This window comes from Lithohypha guttulata (genome assembly GCF_036872675.1).
Source record: "Lithohypha guttulata strain CCFEE 5908 chromosome Unknown scaffold_5, whole genome shotgun sequence".
Lineage (NCBI taxonomy): Eukaryota > Fungi > Ascomycota > Eurotiomycetes > Chaetothyriales > Trichomeriaceae > Lithohypha > Lithohypha guttulata.
In genome coordinates, this window is record NW_027042754.1 from 1 (window position 1) to 20,541 (window position 20,541).

Below are 20,541 nucleotides of genomic sequence, written 5' to 3' on the forward strand. Positions count from 1 at the left end.
AATGCGATCAAAGTTAGGTGTTGCATTCAGTGGAGTGCGCGGTTACCCTTGTGCGCGGTTACCATTTTCTGAACTTACCTTGACACTCTAGGCAAGCATTTGGGGTCACGAAATCAACAGGGGTGTACGTGGTAGATTCAGCCGATCCAACGCCTAGGTTTACGCCTGAAGCTGCAGGACCGCGAAGATGTGGAGCAAGCTCGATGAAATCACGGCAAACCACTATGCCTTCTTCAGTCAAACAATTGACTACACTAACGGAGAACGACCATATGCATATCGGTTGTATCAACCCTACGAACGCCGTCTATGAGAAAGTGAGTATCGACTTGTTTCGCTTATTCGAAGCTCAAATCCTGATCAGGAAACAACATGCCCTTGTATTCTTGGAAGCTGCAATCTCTCGTGCTCAGCCAGCTAAGATCAACATTGAAACTCGCTATTTCGGGATACTGGCTCTACCTGACTTGTCTGTTGCGGACCTTCTAGGACAACCAAGCATCTTGGAGTCGAGGTTTCTGGTTCAACGATAGACCTCTCGCCGAAAGAGGTTGTTGTGCCATGGCAATCACTGGGGTATCACAGCCACCCGTCCCCGTATGGACACGGAATCAGCCGTGATGAGGTGTCACCTGTCAGCGCGATTGCGCCATTCGGTGCTTTAAGTTTTGACACAGTTCCCAAGGTGGTTTGGACCCTGTACTACAACTCGGACCTAGCGAAGGATGAAGGTGTGCGATCACACCAGAGAAACTAAATCTCGCATCTGATGATCCTGGTGCTTGGTCGATGACAGACTCAACGTTATGACTACGTGATGCCAGTTCTTCTGCAAAGCTTTGAAGCATAGTACACGTCAGATAGCCCAACATTTTGGGAGCAGCTTCTGTTTCCCAGTCTCTGCATTGCGAGATTGCGACCACACTTATTACAGCAAGAGACATTGTATACATAACGGTCTTGAGCCGACCAGCTCAGAACAGTAGTCTATGACCAAGTCAGACAAGCAAGTCTACTAGAAAGATAATGAACCACGAGCAACAGCTTTGAAGAAGTCCTTGCTGAATTCTTTGAGTGTAGCACTCGTCGATAGTTCTCGATGTGTCTCCATGAGAAGTAGTGAGATGGAGAATAGTGGAGCGAGTGTCTGGACAGACGGCAACACATACGGTGTTGATCTCTTTTACTCATGGTTCGCACGTGCTAGACATCCTTCAATCTCGAATCACCAGGACCAGTAGGATGGACGAGTGAACACTCCAACCAGAAAATGGAGTATTCGTATTTAGTCATGGTACGTGTCGCTGTTTCGCTGGACATTTTTTGTGAGAAATTAACGAAAGCAAAGCTCTCTTGCACAACCCATCGAGATAGCGAAGTCAAAGAAGGGACAAGTTCGGTGGCGTTGTGGATTAACCCAACATGGATAGGCTCAGGTGCTGTGCTCGAGCTTAGCCAAGCTCATCTCGTTTGGCTCACTGCGCCTGCATGCCAGGCCTATCGTTCTCCAGTCAGAGCTTGACCTTTTCTATAACGTCGAACTTTCCACGATGGAGTCCATTTCTGGCGCTTGAAAACACATATTGCATTTTCGTGCCCTCTCCACCCAGCCACCGAGCAACACCATCTCTCGAGCTTTGTTTGCGAGCTGCCCTCTATCGTTGAACATGTTGGAGTCACTCTCCGCTGTCTTACGCCAGCTTATGCGAAGCGCCCAAAACAGCGCCCATACTGATCTCGCCCTTGCAAAGACGGCTGGAAGACTCTCCAATCAACCATCACAACATTTCTTCACTCCACGTTTGATGTTGCTCACACGCACCAAGCTCTTTGCCATCTGCAGCTTGAACTCACAAGACGAACCTATAGCCGCCAGGTACGTGATAGGGCCGTGATGGGAAACGATGTCATACCATTCCCGTCTTATACTGCATACATTCGGTGTTTTCACATTCTGTTCCTACAATTGCTCCATACTATTGTGCTCACCCATTTGCATTAATCAGGCCCTGGCTGCAGAGTGCATGAGGCACGGGCACAAGGTCCTGCATCGACTATCAACGATTAACCTTTAGTTTGCATTTCTCTCGGACTCCCGCTCCTGTTCTTTGATACATAAAGAAGCTTTGGTTTTCTAATCATTTTCAACACAACTAATTCTTGTCCATCCTCCTTCCCCGGATCCACCCTATACAGTCGTTCAACTCTTACGGCCAGATTTCGAATGTGATTGATCAACCTGGATACTCCAGTACCAGCTGATCGACGCGAGGCTACCTGACAGTCTTTACCTCATCTGTGTCTGCCTGTATACACCCCTATTGAACACCTCCTTATCGGGATGGCTTCTTCAACATGGTTTTGTGTATTTGTGTTCGTATTGTAGGTCACTACACAACGTCCAAATTTTGCATATATACTGACTGTGACATTAGTGTTTACAGATATCTTCGACTGGTGGTTAACCTGTTTTTGTTCTGGACGTTCAAGCCAATACCTATTCCGGAAAATCCAACTCTTCACCCGTCAGATGTCACAGTCATTCTGCCAACATTGGATGGCGAGGGAATTGAACTGGAGAGAACGATCCAGTCGATACTCAAAAATGAACCTAAGCAACTCATCCTGGTCACCATAGATGATAACTTGCATAAGGCACAGGAATTGCTTGCCAAGATGCCTGCCAGTGATCACGGACGGCTTAGATGCATGTCTGTGAAACAGGCCAACAAGCGACGCCAAATGGCAAGGGCGGTCCCCGAAGTTACCACACCAATTATCGTCTTCGCCGACGACGATGTCGACTGGCCACGAAAGACCTTGCAGTGGCTCCTGGCTCCCTTCGAAGATGCAAAAGCGAGGTATGGTGGCGTTGTCACATGCCAACGCCTTCGTCGTGCGGAGAAGCCGAACTCGTCACAAAGAATATGGAATTTTCTGGGAGCTCTCTATCTTGAAAGGCGGAATTTCGACTGTGCTGCGATGACAAGGATTGATGGTGGCATGCCCTGTCTCTCTGGAAGGACTGTTGCATATCGAACAGAAATTCTCAAGGACCCCGCTTTTACCAATGGGTTCACGGATGAAAGATGGGGTATGTCTGGCCAGTATCAACTAAATGCGGATGACGACAACTTTATTACTCGATGGCTTCTCTCACATGGTTGGCAGAATTATATGCAGTATCACCCTGAATGTGAGGTTCAGACCACCTTAGAGGACAATCCAAAATTCCTTAAACAGTGTCTTCGCTGGGCCAGGAGCAACTATCGCAGCAATCTCACAAGCCTTGTGATTGAACGTCACGTTTGGACGTAAGTATCACACTTTGCCTCTTCAAGCATCCCACGGCGCTAATTGACGCGATAGGAACCAGCCATGGAGTACCTATGCTGTTCAGCTTACCACATTGTCGCCTCCAGCACTTATCGGCGACCTTGCATTGTGGCTGTTTCTCTACCTTGGGACCTATGATTGGCAGCGCCAGGAGAAGCACCAGGCTTATTTTGTCTTGGGCGCCATGATGGCCTTCTCCAAGTTCATCAAGCTCATCACTCACTTCATCCGCTTTCCTGTCGACATCTTACTCTTGCCAATATCCGTTGCGTTCGGTTGGTACCACGGTGTCATCAAGCTGCATGCGGGCTTCACGCTACATGAGGTAAGTGCTCGTTCATTCTTTACAAGGCTACCAACTGACCACTATCATAGACTACGTGGGGCTCACGAGCTGGTGCTGACGCATCTGATTCTGAGCGTATGGTCAGGCAGAACAAGCATAACGAACGACACATCTACAACTACTACGATGAAAAAGCCTTCCTAGAGAAGACACCTTTGACCCACGATTTTGCGTCTACACAAGCGATTGCAGCATAATGTCTCGACTTTTTTCCCTGCTGGCAGGGCGTTCTGGGTCCGGTTCCATGTTCGGCGGCTTATCTATTCCTCTTCTCGACGACTTGCACGTGTGACCAAAAGCAACTAATGGCTTCAGGGGGTCAAAATGACACTTGATGAGGGCGGCTCGTTGCTTTAAAAGCTATCGGTGATGGTATTTTGCATTTATGGCTGCAGGTCAAGCCACCGGGTGGCTATTGTCTTCATTAGATTATGAAGAACAACAGGTGACCTGACAAAAGGGCATGCAGATGCTCACATGATGATTTTGTACGACGGAGTGGCGACGTCTTTTCCTCGCATGTTTTGGTGTTCCTTAAAAGGCGTTCAGGTGGCGTGTGGGCCGGTCAGGATTCGGATGTCGATATGGGCGGCGCTATTGTAAGCACGAATGAATGAATGAACGAACGACGACCTTATCATAATTACAGCTACATTGTTCGGCCCTCGAACAAACAACTGAAAGCTATAGTGAATTGATGCTTGCAAAAATTATCCGGATGTGGTTACACAATAAGCTGCATCCACTCTCCAGCACGGGCAGGGTCGAGTAACACGACATTCCTTCCATGCATCAGCCCTTGCTCTCTAGAACGTGGCGCGAGTTGACTAGTCGTGTTACACTGCATGTTACACAGCAGGTGCTTGCATGATCGACTCGATGCATGGCAGTTGAACATTCTGGGGCATGCTCCTGCCTGAGGCACATACCTCTTCGTTAGTAGTTGGAAAGAGCTCTGTAAGCGATTCTCCGGCCTATATGCTCCGCGCTCTTTTTCCCTCATCTATCGACTTTTGACAGCCTACATTCATTCCTTTCCCTAATGCACAGCTTACTAGAAGGCAGGACTAGCGCATTCGATATACATACTCGCATGCTCGTTTGTACCCTAGAGCATTATCAGCTCTTTGAAAGATCACCTCTTTCAGACACGATCACTCTAACCGAGATGACTCCTCCGGCGCCTCGACCGTCTTGCAACTAGATCGAACACATCGTTATGCTCGACGTTCGGTGCGATAGTCCTTGTCTAACTCGGACGCGTGCCTAGGCAATGGACTTTGCACCTGCAATCTTCAAAGTGCTTCTACTCACACGAAGACTTCGTTTACCTGAGGCTCATCACAACGCTCGCGTAATGATCTTACGAACAACACCAAGAGAGTGCCTCCGAATAAATCCGAAGCTCCTACATCCCACAAGCACCGACGCGTCAGATTCGTGCTGTTGAAGCGCGAAACCCACAAACCGCCAACCCCACATTTCCGCATGTGGGGAAGAGCAAGAGTGGCCTGAGCGGACGTTTTTCCAGGCTTGCTTTGTCGGGTTCACCGATCGTGCATCCTTGGCACGCTCTTTGTTCTCACAGAGACGCCTTCGTACTGCAGTCAAGAACAAACGTGCCAGGTATTCGCACGAGGCGTGTATGAAAGGGCCTGCATGCGAGCATAGGCTTCTCTGAATTGTGATTGCAGTACGTAGATCAAAGATTGTACTTGAAGCTTCCCAGCTCGAGAGCCCAATTCTTCGGGTCTCGTCAACATAGCAAGTGGGTGCCTGTAACCCAGACACATCCCGAGAACATCGTAGATGTCAAAAAGGAAGAGGTTCATGACAAGTTCTAATTCAGTGCACTGGCAGGCTGCTGCTGGTACAATATATGTTCCATATATCATTCACATGGCTTTTGAACATTTTTCACACCTATAATACACTTATATTCCCTTCTCTAAATCCCCTTCATTTTTTGTCTTCTCCCTCACCTCCTCCTTCTCAACACTGTCCCTCTTCACACAAGCACCACGCCTCGCCTCCCTCGGCAAATTCTTCAAACACGGCGCATAGAATAAATGGCCTCTCCACGCTCCCCTGACCGTCCCACTAAACACCACCACCCACAGCATAATCACCATCACACTGAACACCGTCCCCAACACCCTAAAGAACAAGCTCGGAAACTCAATGCCAAGCTGAATAGTCGAGATGGCAAAGACGCCGAGCGGGAAGGTGAAACCCCACCAGCCCATGTTGAAGGGGAAGGAGCCACAGCTGTAGATTGCGGCGAGGGCGTAGACAAACCAGACGATGCCGAAGGACCACATGATTAGGGCGGTGAAGATGCCGAGGATGTAGATGATGTCGCTTGCTGTGGTGACGTGGGTGAGGAAGGGCGGGACGTGGGGGAGGATGTGGCGGGCGGTGCTGCCGAGGTAGGTGATTGTGTAGCCGCCCATGCCGAGGGGGCCTAGGGGTAGGAAGGAGGAGACGATGATTTCGCGGGGTGGGAGTTTGTGGACGGCGAGGCGTTGGTAGTAGATTACTAGGGTGACGAGGGCGAAGGGCGTGGACATGCCCCACATTATGTAGCTGGCTATGGTGGTGGCGAGGGCGTAACGTGGTTGGTGGGCGTGGTTGAGCAGGGCGTGGCTGACTCCTGCGCCTGTGCCGGACGCGACGATCGTGGCGGCGATGGGGAGGAGCTGGGCTGCGGTGATGCGGTCTAGTGATTGCAGGTGAGTCTGGCTGATTAGGATGAAGGAGAGTGACACAGTGACTGCGATGGAGGCGATACTGTCAAGCATCCACAGTCCCCAGGCGAGATATGTTGCCCACGGACCCCAGTAAGGGACGCACAGGAAGATCAAGGATGAGATCAGTGTGGCAAAGCCCATGGGGATCGTTCCCAAGAAAAGCGAATTATTTGGGTCGTGGATCATGACATTCCATATCTCAGGATAGACTGTGTAGCGAATGATCGAGGTAATAGCAGCCAGACTGAAGATGATCAGGTTAAGGACAAAGAACATTACGGACAACCAATATAGCCAGTCAGCTTGAAAAGGTATCTTGATAAGAAGCAAGGAAACCACACCCGTGCCCATCGTGACACTGAACCAGGATGGGCTGAAATGGCGCACGACACGACGCCAACCTTTATCGTACTTCGATATTGAACGGTAGGAAGTGACCTTGGCGGTGCCATTTGCGATGGTCGAAGAGACAATTTGGTCCTGAGAGGCTGCATCAGTGGCATTGCTGCTTCGCTGTCTGTTGAGAAGATGGTCTGGTGGTGGTGGCAGGAAAGAGCTTGCTGGCGCGGTCATAGCAGGATTGTTGCTTGCCAGCGAGGCTATACGATCGAGCTCGTCGTCCATAATGGCGTCCAAAGTGTCGAATGGGAGTTGAAATTCAAGTTTTGGTCAGATTTCGTGACATGACCATAGCCTCCTTCGATGCTGGCTACGTGGCTCACAACATTGCAGTTGGGATGCCCAGATGAACGTCAGCATTGTGTGAGAAGTTGAGACGTCAAGGTTCGGCTTGAAGGCCTTCGCAGATCATGGCGGAGCGAATGAAGTCAAAGCTGGAAAATCTCCTCACAAAGATTGATGGGCCAACTAGTACTAATTAGGATAAGCAAGCCTAAGATTCAAGTCAGGTGCGTGTCTAAGCACTTGCGACCCTGAGGCATCCCAGTACAATGGCCTTGGGAGCTAACAAGACTTCACGGTCATCAGCTTCTCATCGTCGCTGCTTGTTTCACACATCCTTCGACTCTGGCACTCGGTTTTGCAACTGAACCCTCTACTCCTCAATGTCTTGCGTTTGTCGTCACGTCTCGTCCCCTAGTGTATGATTGTGCTAGAGGTCAGCGAATATGCGACCTTCTACAGCATGTGTCGCGTGCCGGTAGATAGCTCCTGCCTCTTGCCTGCATGGACGCTGATCTTGGCTTCCCAGGAGTCGAAGACGAAAGTGTGGAGCAAGGCAACCAGGTCAAGCATGCGTATACTGCGACAAAAAGAAAGTCCAATGCTCCTTTACCAATACAAATAACGGTGTCAATAGTCCCGAGCTTCTCTGGCAAGAAACTTCTTCTACAGCAAATGGTGACGGAGCGGACGTCGTCCGATGGCCATCGACCGCCTCGTCAAGCGTGGAACTCCCACCCCAAGCACTATGTGAGGAGCTAGTCGAGTTGTACTTTCAATATGTTCACGATACCTTCCACTCGCTCTTTCATAAACCCAGCTTGATGGAAGACACCAGGAATAGCGTGGTCCCGAGAGTCATCCTCTTGTCTATCATCAGCCTTTCGGCAAGGTTCTCCAACGACGTATACTTTGCTGGAATTGATCCTCGAATACGCGGCAGGCAGTATGCTAGGGACGCTGAGAAGCTGCTCGACCTACGAGACATCTCAGTGTCTACTGTTCAGACTTGTGTTCTACTTGGTGCATATGTCATCACTGAAGGTGAGGCCCTCTCCGAATCGCTCTACTATAGCGTCGCGTGTCGTCTAGCACTGCTTCTCGATCTGCCGAACATGCTCGTGAGCACTCAACTCGAACAGGAAGTTAATACCAGGATTTGGTGGTCTTTATGCATGATCGATGTCTGGTCGTCAAACGGAGTCGGCTTGCCACGATCAATGGCACCTCGGGACAATGTTCCGTATCCAGTAGAAGAGACTACATTCCTTGAAATGAGGCGTGACGACTGTGATTTACCCAGTCCAACCACGATGCAGCAATCCACGGGCTCGTTGCTGACACAGGTGATCAAACTGAATGCCATCTTCTCCGAAGTCAGTGAACTCAATCGAGGAGCAGTGGCCAATCAGCCATTCAGCTTCGAATTTGAGAACAGTGTGAACGCCCTGACGGGAAAACTAGAGGGTTGGTATGCGAATCTACCGGTGCGTTTGAAGGACACGCCTGAGAACTTACAGTACTGGGCCGATCTTGGACTTGGTTATTTTTTTGTCTCAATTTACTTAGGATATTACCATTTTGCTGTAAGAACCCATCGGGGTCAGCTGTTCCAGTGGTGTGACTGACAAGCACACAGGTCCTGCTTTACTACCAGTATCTGCACGAAGACTCCTCCGAAGCGGCTTCGCATACCAGCTACTATGCCGAAAAGTGTCGGATGCACTCCTCTGCTCTCTGTAAGATCCTCTATCAGGCATACGCGGTACCTGGTTGTGAGGTTTACTACACCATGGTCGGCCATGTCCTCGTTATCGCATCAACAGTCCAGCTCCATATACTGCTGTTCGACCAAGACGAAGCGCAGATCAAAGCCGCAAGATATCGACTCGAATGTAATTTTGAGATACTGTCGAAATTACAAACCTTCTGGCCTACACTCGATGTATGTTTTACTCGTTTCAGGGAGTTCCACAAGGCATGCGAGAAGAGTAAAGAGTCGTCTTTCAGAATGGACAAATGGATGCTGCAATTCTTGTTCGAGTTTGCAAAGCCTATGGGGGAGAAGAAAGATGAGCTTGCTGATTTGCAGCCTTGGAGTATGACTGATCTCGGCTTTAGTCCCTACCAGCTATGAGAAGTTCTGCTTCTTCTGTACGGCAGATCAGTGCTCCATAACGTACTACTATCCAATCTTTGGCCTATGTGATCCAGACGGAAGCAAGAATAATATCTCCTGATTCCAGCTCGGCATATTGCTGCTTGACAAGAAGAGGACTCGAGTTTACGCACGACAGTAGCCGACCAGATGAAGAAGCTAGTTTTAGTTTTCCGACCATTTGATTACTGTTCACCAACATTCCAGCTTCTGTGCACTACTAGCACAGCACGCTTGTCGATACGTTTTCACCATCATTCTGCCACTTGGCTTCCAGAGTGTCCGTTACGAGATCACTATTGAGCTAGGCAATAGCTGACCTTTGCGGATTGCGGCGCCATAGAGCACTGGTGCTACCACTTCGATAGCCGAATGAGTCTTACTAGCGCGAACAAACATTCGTCGTGTGCTACAATGGCACACGTACGTGAAGCTTGTGGTCCAGCTCCCAGTTCCCAGCTCAGTGCGGAGGTGCGGAGAATAAACCCTTCTCGGAGTGCATGAATTGTGAAGGAGCACGTGGCCAATCAAAGACTTCCAAAGCCGACAATAAAGGCGCCGCTAGCGTCTATTCACCATTAAATGACATTCTACAGAGATGACATTCGGCAAACCTTGGCATAGTGTAACTCTTCTGCTGTAAGGGTAACCACTTGCGGCGCAAGTCTCGGTCAGACTTGTTACGACGTGAGCAAGACCGTATTCCGAACGTTCAGGAGAACCATTTCAGCTTCAGATCTTGGTATTGCGACTCGTGATGCTTGATCTCCGCCAGCAGTCCAATAGAGGACGTGTGCTAGCATCTGGGAATTCGAACGAGTTACTCCGCAATCCACTGTCGATCCGCGTGCAGGACTCCGCAAATATCAAAGTTGGCTGATCGAAGCCATTCGAGACCAGTTGATGAACAGGGCACAACGACGAAAGAAATATGTATATATGTCTCGATCGCACCGCGTTCTCCTTGCACTCCTTTATTCCAGCACGCTCATCGCGCGATACACAATCAGACCTCAAACCACTGGGACGATTCAAAGCTGCAACCATGGCAGAGAAGACCAACCATGACATTGAACATGTCGAAGCTAATGGCAACTTTGAGCGCAATTGGCGCGAGGAGAAATGGGGTGATCGCAAGCTCAGTGTGGTTGCGCAGGATATTGCCATCGACGAGAAGCATATGACAATCCCTCAAGCGATCAAGATCTACAGGAAGGCCATCATGTGGTGCTTGATTATCTCCTGCTGTGTGATTATGGAAGGATACGACACGAACCTTCTAGGCAACTTTTACGCATATCGTACGTCGCAAGAGATTCACCAAGTGCATCAATGGCTGACCAAAAACCAGCATCTTTTCAAATCAAATATGGGAATCCCGTGCCTGTGACAGAACAGACACCTTCTGGCTACTCGTTAACAGCTGCGTGGCAGACTGGTCTCGGACAAGGCGCTGGTGAGTCGCTCCCAGGCGAACAGCAAGTACCCATCGACACGATCATGATCTGACCATACTAGGCATTGGCTCAATCTTTGGTACCATCTTGAACGGTTGGCTTGTCACCGCGTTCGGCCCTCGCAAAGTCCTTCTGTACACTCTCTGCGTCATGACCTGCTTCCTTTTCATCGTCTTCTTTGCACCAACTAAAGAAGTACTGCTTGTCGGACAGATTCTACTTGGCTTTGAGTGGGGCATTGTAAGTATCGCTCAACATCTACCCTCGAAGAGCTATCACTGACGGTCACAGTTTGCGACCACCTCACCTGCCTATGCATCGGAAGTGCTGCCTGTGCAGCTTCGTGTTTACATGACTTCGTGGACCAATATGTGTTTCATCATTGGCCAGTTTATCAGCGCTGGCGTTCTCCGAGGCTTCGTTCATCGGCTAGATGCATGGGGCTACAGAATTCCATATGCCCTCCAGTGGATCTGGCCATGCTTCTTGATCCCAGCAGTCTACTTTGCACCCGAATCACCCTGGCACCTGGTTCGCAAGAACAGACTCGAGGAAGCCGAGCGCTCGATCAGACGACTACAGTCAGGCGAAGGTGGTCAAGATCCCAAGAAGACGTTAGCTACTATTGTTTACACCAACAATCTTGAGGAACAGCTCTCTGTGGGAACTTCCTATGTAAGTTTGACCGAATATGGCAGGCACCATGAAGACTAACACATTATCACAGTACGACTGCTTCAAAGGCTTCGAGCTTCGCCGAACGGAAATTGCTTGTGTCTGCTTCGGTGGACAACTCGTGTGTGGACTTGTTTTCGCATACGCTAGCACCTATTTCTTCCAACAAGTCGGTCTTGATGTCGACGCAGCTTACTCTCTAGGCTGGGGTGCCAATGCATTGGCCTTGTTCGCCTGCTTTTGCAATTGGTTCATTCTCATGCCTCGATTTGGTCGACGCACCATCTATGTCTGGGGTATGTTTGCCATGGCGATCGAGCTCTTCCTGATTGGTATCCTCAACGTTTGGACATCACGAAGGGAGGTCGCCTGGGTCCAAGCCATCTTGACTCTGGTCTGGACGTTCACCTTTCAGCTCTCTGCTGGTCAGCTTGGCTGGGCACTTCCTGCCGAGATCGGCTCTACTCGTCTGCGCCAGAAGACGGTGTGTCTTGCCCGAAACGTCTCGAATATCACCGGTGTCATTGGTGGCACCTTGAACAACTACATGGTGAACCCAACGGCTTGGAACTTCCGTGGCTATACTGGTTTTGTCTGGGGTTTCTGCGCAGCGGCTGTTTTCGTCTGGGCGTACTTCAGATTGCCAGAGACTAAGGTACGTGTTTTTGCATACACTCATTGAATAGTACTAACAAGCAGCAGGACCGCACCTTCCACGAGCTGGACATTCTGTTTGCCAAGAAGGTCTCTGCTAGAAAATTCGCTACTACGCAGATCGACGCGTTCGATGAACACGATCAGAATGACCTTGCAGTACGTTACTCGGTGGATGGTCGACCACCTCGACGACCGTCGATGGTCCCCTCTGTTACAAATGTTCTTGCGAGCCACGGTCGATCAGAGGAGGCAGCGGCTCAAAGGCGTTCGAGTGTTGTGGCCGAGGGACAGCAGAGGCGTCCTAGCATTGGTCCTGCCGTCACGGATTATCTCAGGACTCACAATTGAGGAGATTACGATTTGGCACGTTTCCGCAAGGTCCTGGTACGAAAGGTCTATACGCATATTGGTCTTGGATTGATATTGTCTTATGGGTTATGGTCTGCTACATAGTACTGGTACTCTTTTGCTGTATGGAACAATCTACTTCATTGTGTCAACCCCAATTGTTCTGTCCTCGTGATTCTCTTGCAATACTGTCATAGCAGCCTTCGAGCAATGCCACAACATTCCCAATAGCTCTACGTCGATGCACTTCTCCCGCCACCATCTACTGCTCATAATACCGAAAGTGTTACTAGACATGGTCGTACAATCTTTGCAGGGCAAATTGCGGGAGTGTTCTTTGAGGCTAGTGGACACCATCGAGAGTGAACTTGTGAAGAGTACGGGAGGTACACATGACCTCGAAAGGATGGCACAATCATCGGTCGCCTCGACAAGTCTTTCTCCGGATGAATGCTATGCTTGTAATATCGATTGTCGCATGGGTAAGGGAAATGTCCTTCAGCTAAGTTCTGCTTACGTGATGTCAGTGGTCGAGGAAAGCGATCACGAGCTCTATGGTGCTCGGCTGCTGCTGGGCGGAAAACAGGCGGGAAACCGGTGGAGAGAGCGAACCCAAACTTTGAACTCCACCGATTTCCGCTCTCCTCTTCCCAGATGGACAAAGTTGTGTCGCTATGCACAGTCGGCTTTGATTTCCTGCCCTCCGTTCGATACTTTCTGCAAGACTAAATGCGACTCGCAGACCCATCACGCGTCGTAGGTGCGAGCGATAAGTTCTCCGCCTCTCGATGAGGTGCACCGAGGAATACTACGCAACTTGTCGATATGTCTACTATGTTGGAAGACAGTACTGCTTATGATCGACAGCAGGACTGTAAGCTAGAGGTATTTCAACTCAAGGTCCGCTTCAATGCTGTAGAACTTCCTGGCTGAACTCTCATCCCCTTCCTCTGTGCATTTGTGATGATGCTGCTGTTAGTTTCCCTCCCACTGCTGCTGGCTGGACCAGCTTATGCCATCAACAATGGCGTCGCAAGAACCCCTCAGATGGGTTGGAACAACTGGAACTCCCTGGGCTGTGATGTGTCACAAGACCTCCTCCTCGATACTGCCAAGGTGCTGCTAGATAGCGGACTCCGCGACGTGGGCTATCAATATGTGGTATTGGACGATTGCTGGCAGAGTGAAAGAGGTGCAGATGGCTATATTAGGCACGACGAAAAGAAGTTTCCCAATGGCATGAAGTACGTTGCCGACATGATCCACGACATGGGAATGCTATACGGCATGTACTCGAGCGCAGGAGAAATGACCTGCGCCAAATTTGAGGGCTCGCTCGACCACGAGGTTGAGGATGCTACGACCTATGCCTCCTGGGACGTGGACTACCTTAAGTACGACAACTGCTACCATATGGGCCGGTTCGGAACGCCAAAGCTCTCCTTTGACCGCTTCAATGCTATGGCCAAAGCACTCAATGCTACCGACAGGCCGATCGTCTACAGCCTTTGCAATTGGGGCGAGGACTATGTTCACACCTGGGGAATGTCCATAGCCAATTCATGGCGAGTCTCTGGAGATATATACGATCACTTCAACCGACCTGATACACTTTGCTCGTGCACTAACCCGGCAGATCCTCACTGTGTAGCTCCTGGCACACATTGCTCCGTTATGAACATCATCAACAAGGTCGCTCCCTATGTTGACCGTGGTGCTCCAGGAGGCTGGAACGACCTAGACATGCTCGAGGTCGGTCTCGGAGGAATGAGCGACGATGAGTACATCGTTCACTTCTCAATGTGGTGCGCCCTCAAATCTACCCTCCTCATCGGAGCCGACCTACGAAAACTCACTCCCAAGACCCTCGCCATTCTTAACAACCCAGCTGTCATCGCCGTCAGCCAAGACCCACTGGGCCGCTCCGCATTACGAGTAAGACAAGACCTCAATGTCAAGAAGGACAAATATGGCCAAGGGGAAGTCCAGATCTGGAGCGGACCACTATATCCACACGACCAGCTCCTCATCCTCCTCAACGCCGCAGACGAAGAACTCACTATCACCACCAACCTCGACGAGATCTTCGTCCACGAAGGTCCCGAGGGTTCAGCGCCACAAGTCAAGCTCGAGTACACCGTACATGACCTCTGGGCTGATAGGATGGACGAACGCCAGGCCAAGAAGATCCTTGCTGGTGACTTGTACAAACATCGGAAGGAGTGGTACAACTCTACACAGACCTCGTACAGGGAGGGCTTGGACAATAACGATGAGAGGCTGTTGGGGAAGCAGGTCGGCAGTCTTACGCCCCAGAAGCCGGAGCTTTCGGTGAGTGTGCCTAGGCATAGTTTGAAGATGTATAGACTTAGGCCGCAAGGTGGAGCCACGACGAGGTATGCGCTTCATAAGCAGGAGTTGTGAGATTAGGTGGTTGTCGTTGACATGGAGACATTCGTGGAAACCTGTACATGTGCCTGACAACAATGGCGATGGGCATTAGTGTCAGATCTCAGTCGCGGCATTTCCTCTGGCGCAGGCGACATATTCCAGAGAACAATCCTGGGTAGGTAACTTGTTTAAAAATGCTTAGAGGTAGCAGCAGCAAACACAAATCACAATTGCATTCACAGTCTTGCCTTGACCGTCAATTGAACGCTGGACTCGTCCCTTGCACAAGGATATCACTATCATTCGTTTTCTAAAGCGAGGCAGTACCTATCCACATCTTATATCGACGGCCGCGCAATAAATCCCTCCCCCTGAGCAAAGAACCTAATCTCAACATCAAAATTACCAAACATCCCCACCGCAGCATACAAATCACTCTCCCCTTGCAATCCAGCCACACCCTCGTCCCGTTCCGCATCCCTCTCCTCATCCATCTCCCAACTCCCCTCTACCGCTCCATTCCTCGTAAAATACACTCTTGTCTTACATTTCGGGAGAGGACTATGTACTTCCTGCTCACTCTGTAACACTCCTCTCCTATCCTTTTTCTCCCCCTCCACAACAGGAATAGGCTCAAACTGCACAGCCAACCCGATCCTCTCCCCAACTCTCAGAGGCTGTGTAAACGACCTCCCACCCCAAGAATCATTCACGTACCGATTCCCGTCGTCAGAATGCACAGCTAGACTTGCGCGGTGCCAGCCCGGTTGTCGGCCTGGTGGGTAGGGTTTTGCGACGTAGCCTATTGCCACTGATGCGTCGGGGGAGTGAAATGCTAAAGGGGTGATTTCGAAGAATATGGTGAAGGGGTGGGGTTTTGTGGTGGCGAAGTGCGGTGAGAGGGGGTTGGATGTTGCGGCGAAGTAGAGGGGGAGGAGGGTGGTGAGGGTTTGGTCGGCTGGGATGGAAGAGGAGGTGGAGGAAGCGAGTTGGTGTGCGGGATGTTTAAGGAAGCGAGATAGTGAGGATTTTTGTTGAGGGTGATTAGTGGTTGTGGTGTTTGCAGATGCAAAGGTGACACGGAGTACTGTGCTTGGTACCGTGCCGTAGGCATTGGTGCCGAATGAGGCTGGCGATGAGGTGAGAATGGCTTTGTCTATTGTGCCGTTGAAGCCTGGTGGTCTGTCGAGATCGTGCCTTCCTGCTTGTACAGCTTCTATCAGATATACATTGGGTATTTTGGGTGTGTAGACGTGATTCCGTGCACACCAAGCGTGAGCCGCTGCCGCTTCATCGTACGAGGCATTTGAAGTCGAACTGTGTTCACTTGTGATGGGTGGAGGTGGCGGTAGTAGTGCTGTATCTGGTATCGATGTCCAGTCGTGATATGGTGGAGGATTGTCGTTCTTCTCCGGCGTTGGGTGTATGGCAGACGAGGTTCCGTAGCCTGGTGGCGGACCTGGAGGTGGTTGGTAGGCTGGAGGTTGAGACTGAGTGTAGCTGTATGGGTTGTTGGAGGAGAAGGATGTTTGCCCAGGCGCAAGATCAGAGCGTTGCTCCTTCTCGCCTGTCAGCTTCGAGAGGAACTTGGACATATCGTATTGTTTGTCGCGTAGCAATTCCGCACGATCTCAACAGATTCCTATAGAATCCTATCAGGACACTGTTCGTGATTTGATTTTGAGGGTTTCGGCTTAGTCGCGTGAGAACGGTGCGCTAAAAGAGATATTCAGGAAGCATTCGAAAATTGAGATCAAGAGTTCAATATACGTGGTGGTCAGGAAGTGGTAGTGATCAATGAACTGATGCAGAGTGGCTGTGCAATCAAGTGTGCCCAGGCAGGCGAGATTCTACAAGTTGGACTTCACAAACAAAAGAGTTTGTAATCCTACATTTTCACGGGCAGGTATAGGTGTTTTACTCATGCTCATGGGTGATGATGCAAAAGTACATTGTACTGAAAAATAATCTCAAATTGGTATCAAACAAGAAAAATAGCTACCTTCTACCTAAAAGGAATCCGCACTATACATTTTCTACACTTCTTAATGGAACATAATTACCTCTATCACCTGTATCTCCAGCGCGCTTGCGCTTCAATCCACCAAGATTCGTGTCAAACACTGCCCAAATCTTCTGACCGAATGCCACGACGCCTTTCTCGACCCTTGGCTGTCCGATCCTTGGCACAGCAATCTTTCCACTTTCCATTTCCAGCTTCTCTTCGTTAAGCCATGATGGTCTTCTTGCCCAACGTAGTGCCAGGGAGGAGAGCGTGACTGATATGCTGGAGAACATCATGGCGATCGCTGAGGCGAGTGGAGGCATGTAGTATCCAAAAGGCAAAAAGAAACCCATCGCAAACGGCAGACCAATGACATTGTAGCCACAAGCCCACAGGAGATTTGCTTTGATCCTGTGAAAGATGGTGCGACAGAGACATAATGCCGCTGGAATGTTGAGAAGGTCGTCTGAACGCATAATGACAATATCAGCGGCTTCCACTGCGATGTCAGAGCCAGAGACGAGACCGATTCCGACATTAGCAGTAGCAAGGGCTGGCGAGTCGTTGATGCCATCTCCGACCATTGCGACAATTTCGCCTTGGCCTTGTAGTTCTGCTACGATATCGTGCTTCTGGCCAGGTGAGACCGAAGCACGAATTGCATCCGTCGAAATGCCGACTTTTTCAGCGATAGCAAGAGCAGTACTATACGTGTCTCCTGTTACTAGTGAGGTCGAGATTCCCATTCTGTGCAATGCTGTGATGGTCGCTGCAGCAGTAGGTTTGATCGTATCACTAAGTCCTAGCACACCTGTAAATTTGTTATCAATAGCAACATAGATCAGCGTCAGACCAGCCAGGGTTTTGCTGTTTTCTGGCTTCACGTCTGACGGGACATCAATGTCCTGAGCTTCAAGGAACGAGGCGTTTCCTATCAGAACATCGTGCCTTTCCGGCTGAGAATTGCTAACGGCACGAACCTCGATCTGAGCCGTTATGCCCTTGCCAACCCTGTTCTCAAACGCACCAACCTGGCCAGGAAGCGGATCTTCAGGAGCAAGCTTCAGATGTTCCTTGGCCTGCAGTGTAATAGAACGTCCGATAGGATGTTCAGAGCCAGATTCAGCTAGGCCGACAATCGTCCACCAGACTTTTCTGGCCTCCTCGCTAACATTCCATGAGCCTTGAATGGTGACTCTAGAGACCTTGAGTTTGCCAAAGGTCAAGGTGCCAGTCTTATCAAACACAAGATGTGTGATCCGCGTGGCGGTCTCAAGGGCAGCGCCACCTTTGACCAGAATGCCTTGCTGAGAAGCAGTACCTGTACCAACCATGACAGCAGTTGGTGTAGCAAGACCAAGTGCACAGGGACAAGCAAAGACAATGACCGAGATGCAAAGCTTCAAGCACACCATAGTTTTACCACCTGACTGTGCTGCGAGGAAGATCTTGGGTGGATTTGGTAGAGCATGGCTCAAGATTATCCAAGCAGTGAAGGTAATCAAGCCAAGCAGAACAATGATCGGAACAAAATAGCCTGCAACCAGATCTGCCATACGCTGAATTGGCGCCCGACTGGTCTGAGCTTCCTGAACAAGGTTGACGATTTGGCTGAGCTGAGTGTCCTTACCTGCTCGAGTGACTCGAAAGTCGAGACGACCAGCACCGTTGACTGTTCCTGCGATGAGCGCATGACCTTTCTTCTTCAGAATAGGTACAGGTTCTCCAGTAACCATAGACTCGTCAACGTAGCTTTCACCACGAGTCACATTTCCATCGGCGGGCACTTTGTCACCCGGCCTCAAGAGCACAACGTCGCCAACTTCAATGAGCTCGGTTGGAATAGTCCTCTCAGCAGCTGCCTCGTTGGTAGTCTGCGGCTCATCCGTGGACTTCTCTCCTTTTTCGAGTACTGGAGATGATGGTGATTCCCAGTCTTCGGCCAGTTTCTCTGCATAAAGAGGATCTTCATAGATGGTTGCCATACTTGGTGCTAGGTTCATCAAGTTTGACAAGGCCTTCGAAGTTTGACCCTTGGCTCTATTTTCGATCCACCTTCCAAGAGTAATGAAAGTGATTAGCATAGTACTGGTGTCGAAAAAGGTGCCGGGTTTGTTATGAGGAGGTATTAGAACAGCTACAATGACAGCAAGACAACTGAAAAAGAAAGCAGCCGAAGTGCCTATGACGACCAGAACGTCCATAGTGGGTGATCCGTGCTTCAGACTTTTGTAAGCCGACACATAGAATCGCTTTCCGATACCGAATTGAACAGGAACCGTCAAGGCACAGCAAACCACGTCGCCCATAAACAGTCCGTGGATTATCTCGATGCCACCAAAATTTAGAGCTGGAATGAACATAGGTATGATCATGCTGATGAGAAAGACAGGTATGGCAAAAGATAGGGAGGTGATGAAGGCCTGCTTCCATTCTTGAATCTCCTTCGTCTTGGCCAAGGATTCAAGCTGGGCATTATTGTCGTCCGAATCGGCCACTAAAGCGTTGTAGCCAGCATTTTCGACGGTCTCAACAATCATTCGGAGACCAGTAACAGAAGGGTCGTATCGAATATTGGCTCTGGAGGTGGCAAGGCTGATAAGAGCGCTCTTCACACCGTCCTTCGCTCTCAGCAAGTTCTCAATCTCGGTTGCGGAAGTAGCATCGGACAGGCCGTAGATTTTAAGTTGGACAGTAGATGATGATTGCATCTGTAGACCTTCAGGCTCGGAGGAAATCAGCTTGGCATCGAAGCCAGCATCATCTACAGTCTCCACGATTTGTTCTGGGGTCAACTCTTGTGATTTGTGGGTAAGGACAGCTCTTCCAGCTAACAAGCTGATATTGAATTTCAATACACCGGGCTTATTCTTGAATGCGCCTTCGACAGCGGAGGTACAAGCACCACACGTCATGCCATCGATAGACACGGTAGTGGTATAGACATCTGCAGTCTGTTGAGTTTCGACAGATCCAGTGATACCAGCAGGCTGTGCTTGTTTAGTTTCCAGCACTTCGGCATCGAATCCTCGCTCCTCGATAATCTCAGCCAGCTTTTCTGGAGCGATGACGGCCGCATCATGCTCGACAACAGCTCGAGAGGCCAACAAAGAGATGACTATACTTTTGACTCCAGCGACATCTTTAAACCCAGCCTCCACAGACGAGGTGCAGGCTCCACAGGTCATACCCTCAATCTTCAACGTGGTAGTGGACAGAGCCGGATTGGAAGGGACGGTAGTGCGCGATAGTTGCGGGACAGTAACTGGTATATCTGTGGTAAGAACTTCAGCGTCAAACCCACGATCCTCTATTATCTCTGCGATTTGTTGTGGGGACAATTTGGTGGGATCGTGATGTACCACAGCTCTTCCCATGATCAGACTGATTGACACAGCGCCCGCGCCGTCGACATCCTTAAAGCCAGCCTCTACCGCAGAAGTACACGCGCCACATGTCATACCATTCACTTTCACCGTGGTGGTGGCCATGTGGGCGGTAGTTGTCGGAACCAATTGCGCCATGCTCAGATACTGTATTGTGTATGTACTAATTCAAGAAAAGAGAAATCAAGACCAACTGCTCATGTCGAAGAATGAATGTGCTCAAAAAGGACAGGAAGGGTACGAGTATAGCGAATTGAAGCGACCAAAAGAGTGTGGTTGAGGCGGGAGAGGAAGTCTGATAGCGTGCCCTAAATCCTAGAGGGTAGTCTCGAGATATAGAATGTCGATACA

The 20,541-nt window shown here is 50.0% G+C and overlaps 8 protein-coding genes across 8 annotated transcripts; 5 read left to right on the plus strand and 3 right to left on the minus strand.

Moving 5' to 3' along the window:
• Nucleotides 1–224: 224 nt before the first annotated feature.
• Nucleotides 225–757, plus strand: LTR64_006440 (uncharacterized protein; the record flags this gene model as incomplete). The annotated part of the gene is made up of 2 exons (XM_064900770.1): nt 225–469; nt 490–757. 2 exons carry the CDS (start codon nt 225–227, stop codon nt 755–757), a joined length of 513 nt encoding a protein of 170 aa, XP_064751846.1.
• Nucleotides 758–1,703: 946 nt separating this feature from the next.
• LTR64_006441 (uncharacterized protein) lies at nt 1,704–3,879 on the plus strand (the record flags this gene model as incomplete). The annotated part of the gene is made up of 4 exons (XM_064900771.1): nt 1,704–1,876; nt 2,436–3,314; nt 3,370–3,661; nt 3,712–3,879. The coding sequence occupies 4 exons, from the start codon at nt 1,704–1,706 to the stop codon at nt 3,877–3,879; spliced, it is 1,512 nt and encodes a 503-aa protein (XP_064751847.1).
• A 1,737-nt stretch (nt 3,880–5,616) lies between these two features.
• On the minus strand, nt 5,617–7,056 carry LTR64_006442 (uncharacterized protein; the record flags this gene model as incomplete). Its single annotated transcript, XM_064900772.1, has 1 exon — nt 5,617–7,056. One exon carries the CDS (start codon nt 7,054–7,056, stop codon nt 5,617–5,619), a length of 1,440 nt encoding a protein of 479 aa, XP_064751848.1.
• Nucleotides 7,057–7,617: 561 nt separating this feature from the next.
• Nucleotides 7,618–9,250, plus strand: LTR64_006443 (uncharacterized protein; the record flags this gene model as incomplete). The annotated part of the gene is made up of 3 exons (XM_064900773.1): nt 7,618–7,688; nt 7,751–8,600; nt 8,753–9,250. The coding sequence occupies 3 exons, from the start codon at nt 7,618–7,620 to the stop codon at nt 9,248–9,250; spliced, it is 1,419 nt and encodes a 472-aa protein (XP_064751849.1).
• A 1,066-nt stretch (nt 9,251–10,316) lies between these two features.
• LTR64_006444 (uncharacterized protein) lies at nt 10,317–12,408 on the plus strand (the record flags this gene model as incomplete). Its single annotated transcript, XM_064900774.1, has 6 exons — nt 10,317–10,572; nt 10,623–10,727; nt 10,790–10,968; nt 11,020–11,403; nt 11,456–12,058; nt 12,106–12,408. 6 exons carry the CDS (start codon nt 10,317–10,319, stop codon nt 12,406–12,408), a joined length of 1,830 nt encoding a protein of 609 aa, XP_064751850.1.
• Nucleotides 12,409–13,233: 825 nt separating this feature from the next.
• LTR64_006445 (uncharacterized protein) lies at nt 13,234–14,832 on the plus strand (the record flags this gene model as incomplete). Its single annotated transcript, XM_064900775.1, has 2 exons — nt 13,234–13,282; nt 13,418–14,832. 2 exons carry the CDS (start codon nt 13,234–13,236, stop codon nt 14,830–14,832), a joined length of 1,464 nt encoding a protein of 487 aa, XP_064751851.1.
• A 305-nt stretch (nt 14,833–15,137) lies between these two features.
• On the minus strand, nt 15,138–16,394 carry LTR64_006446 (uncharacterized protein; the record flags this gene model as incomplete). The annotated part of the gene is made up of 1 exon (XM_064900776.1): nt 15,138–16,394. One exon carries the CDS (start codon nt 16,392–16,394, stop codon nt 15,138–15,140), a length of 1,257 nt encoding a protein of 418 aa, XP_064751852.1.
• A 430-nt stretch (nt 16,395–16,824) lies between these two features.
• CCC2 (Cu(2+)-transporting P-type ATPase) lies at nt 16,825–20,328 on the minus strand (the record flags this gene model as incomplete). The annotated part of the gene is made up of 1 exon (XM_064900777.1): nt 16,825–20,328. One exon carries the CDS (start codon nt 20,326–20,328, stop codon nt 16,825–16,827), a length of 3,504 nt encoding a protein of 1,167 aa, XP_064751853.1.
• Nucleotides 20,329–20,541: the final 213 nt, after the last annotated feature.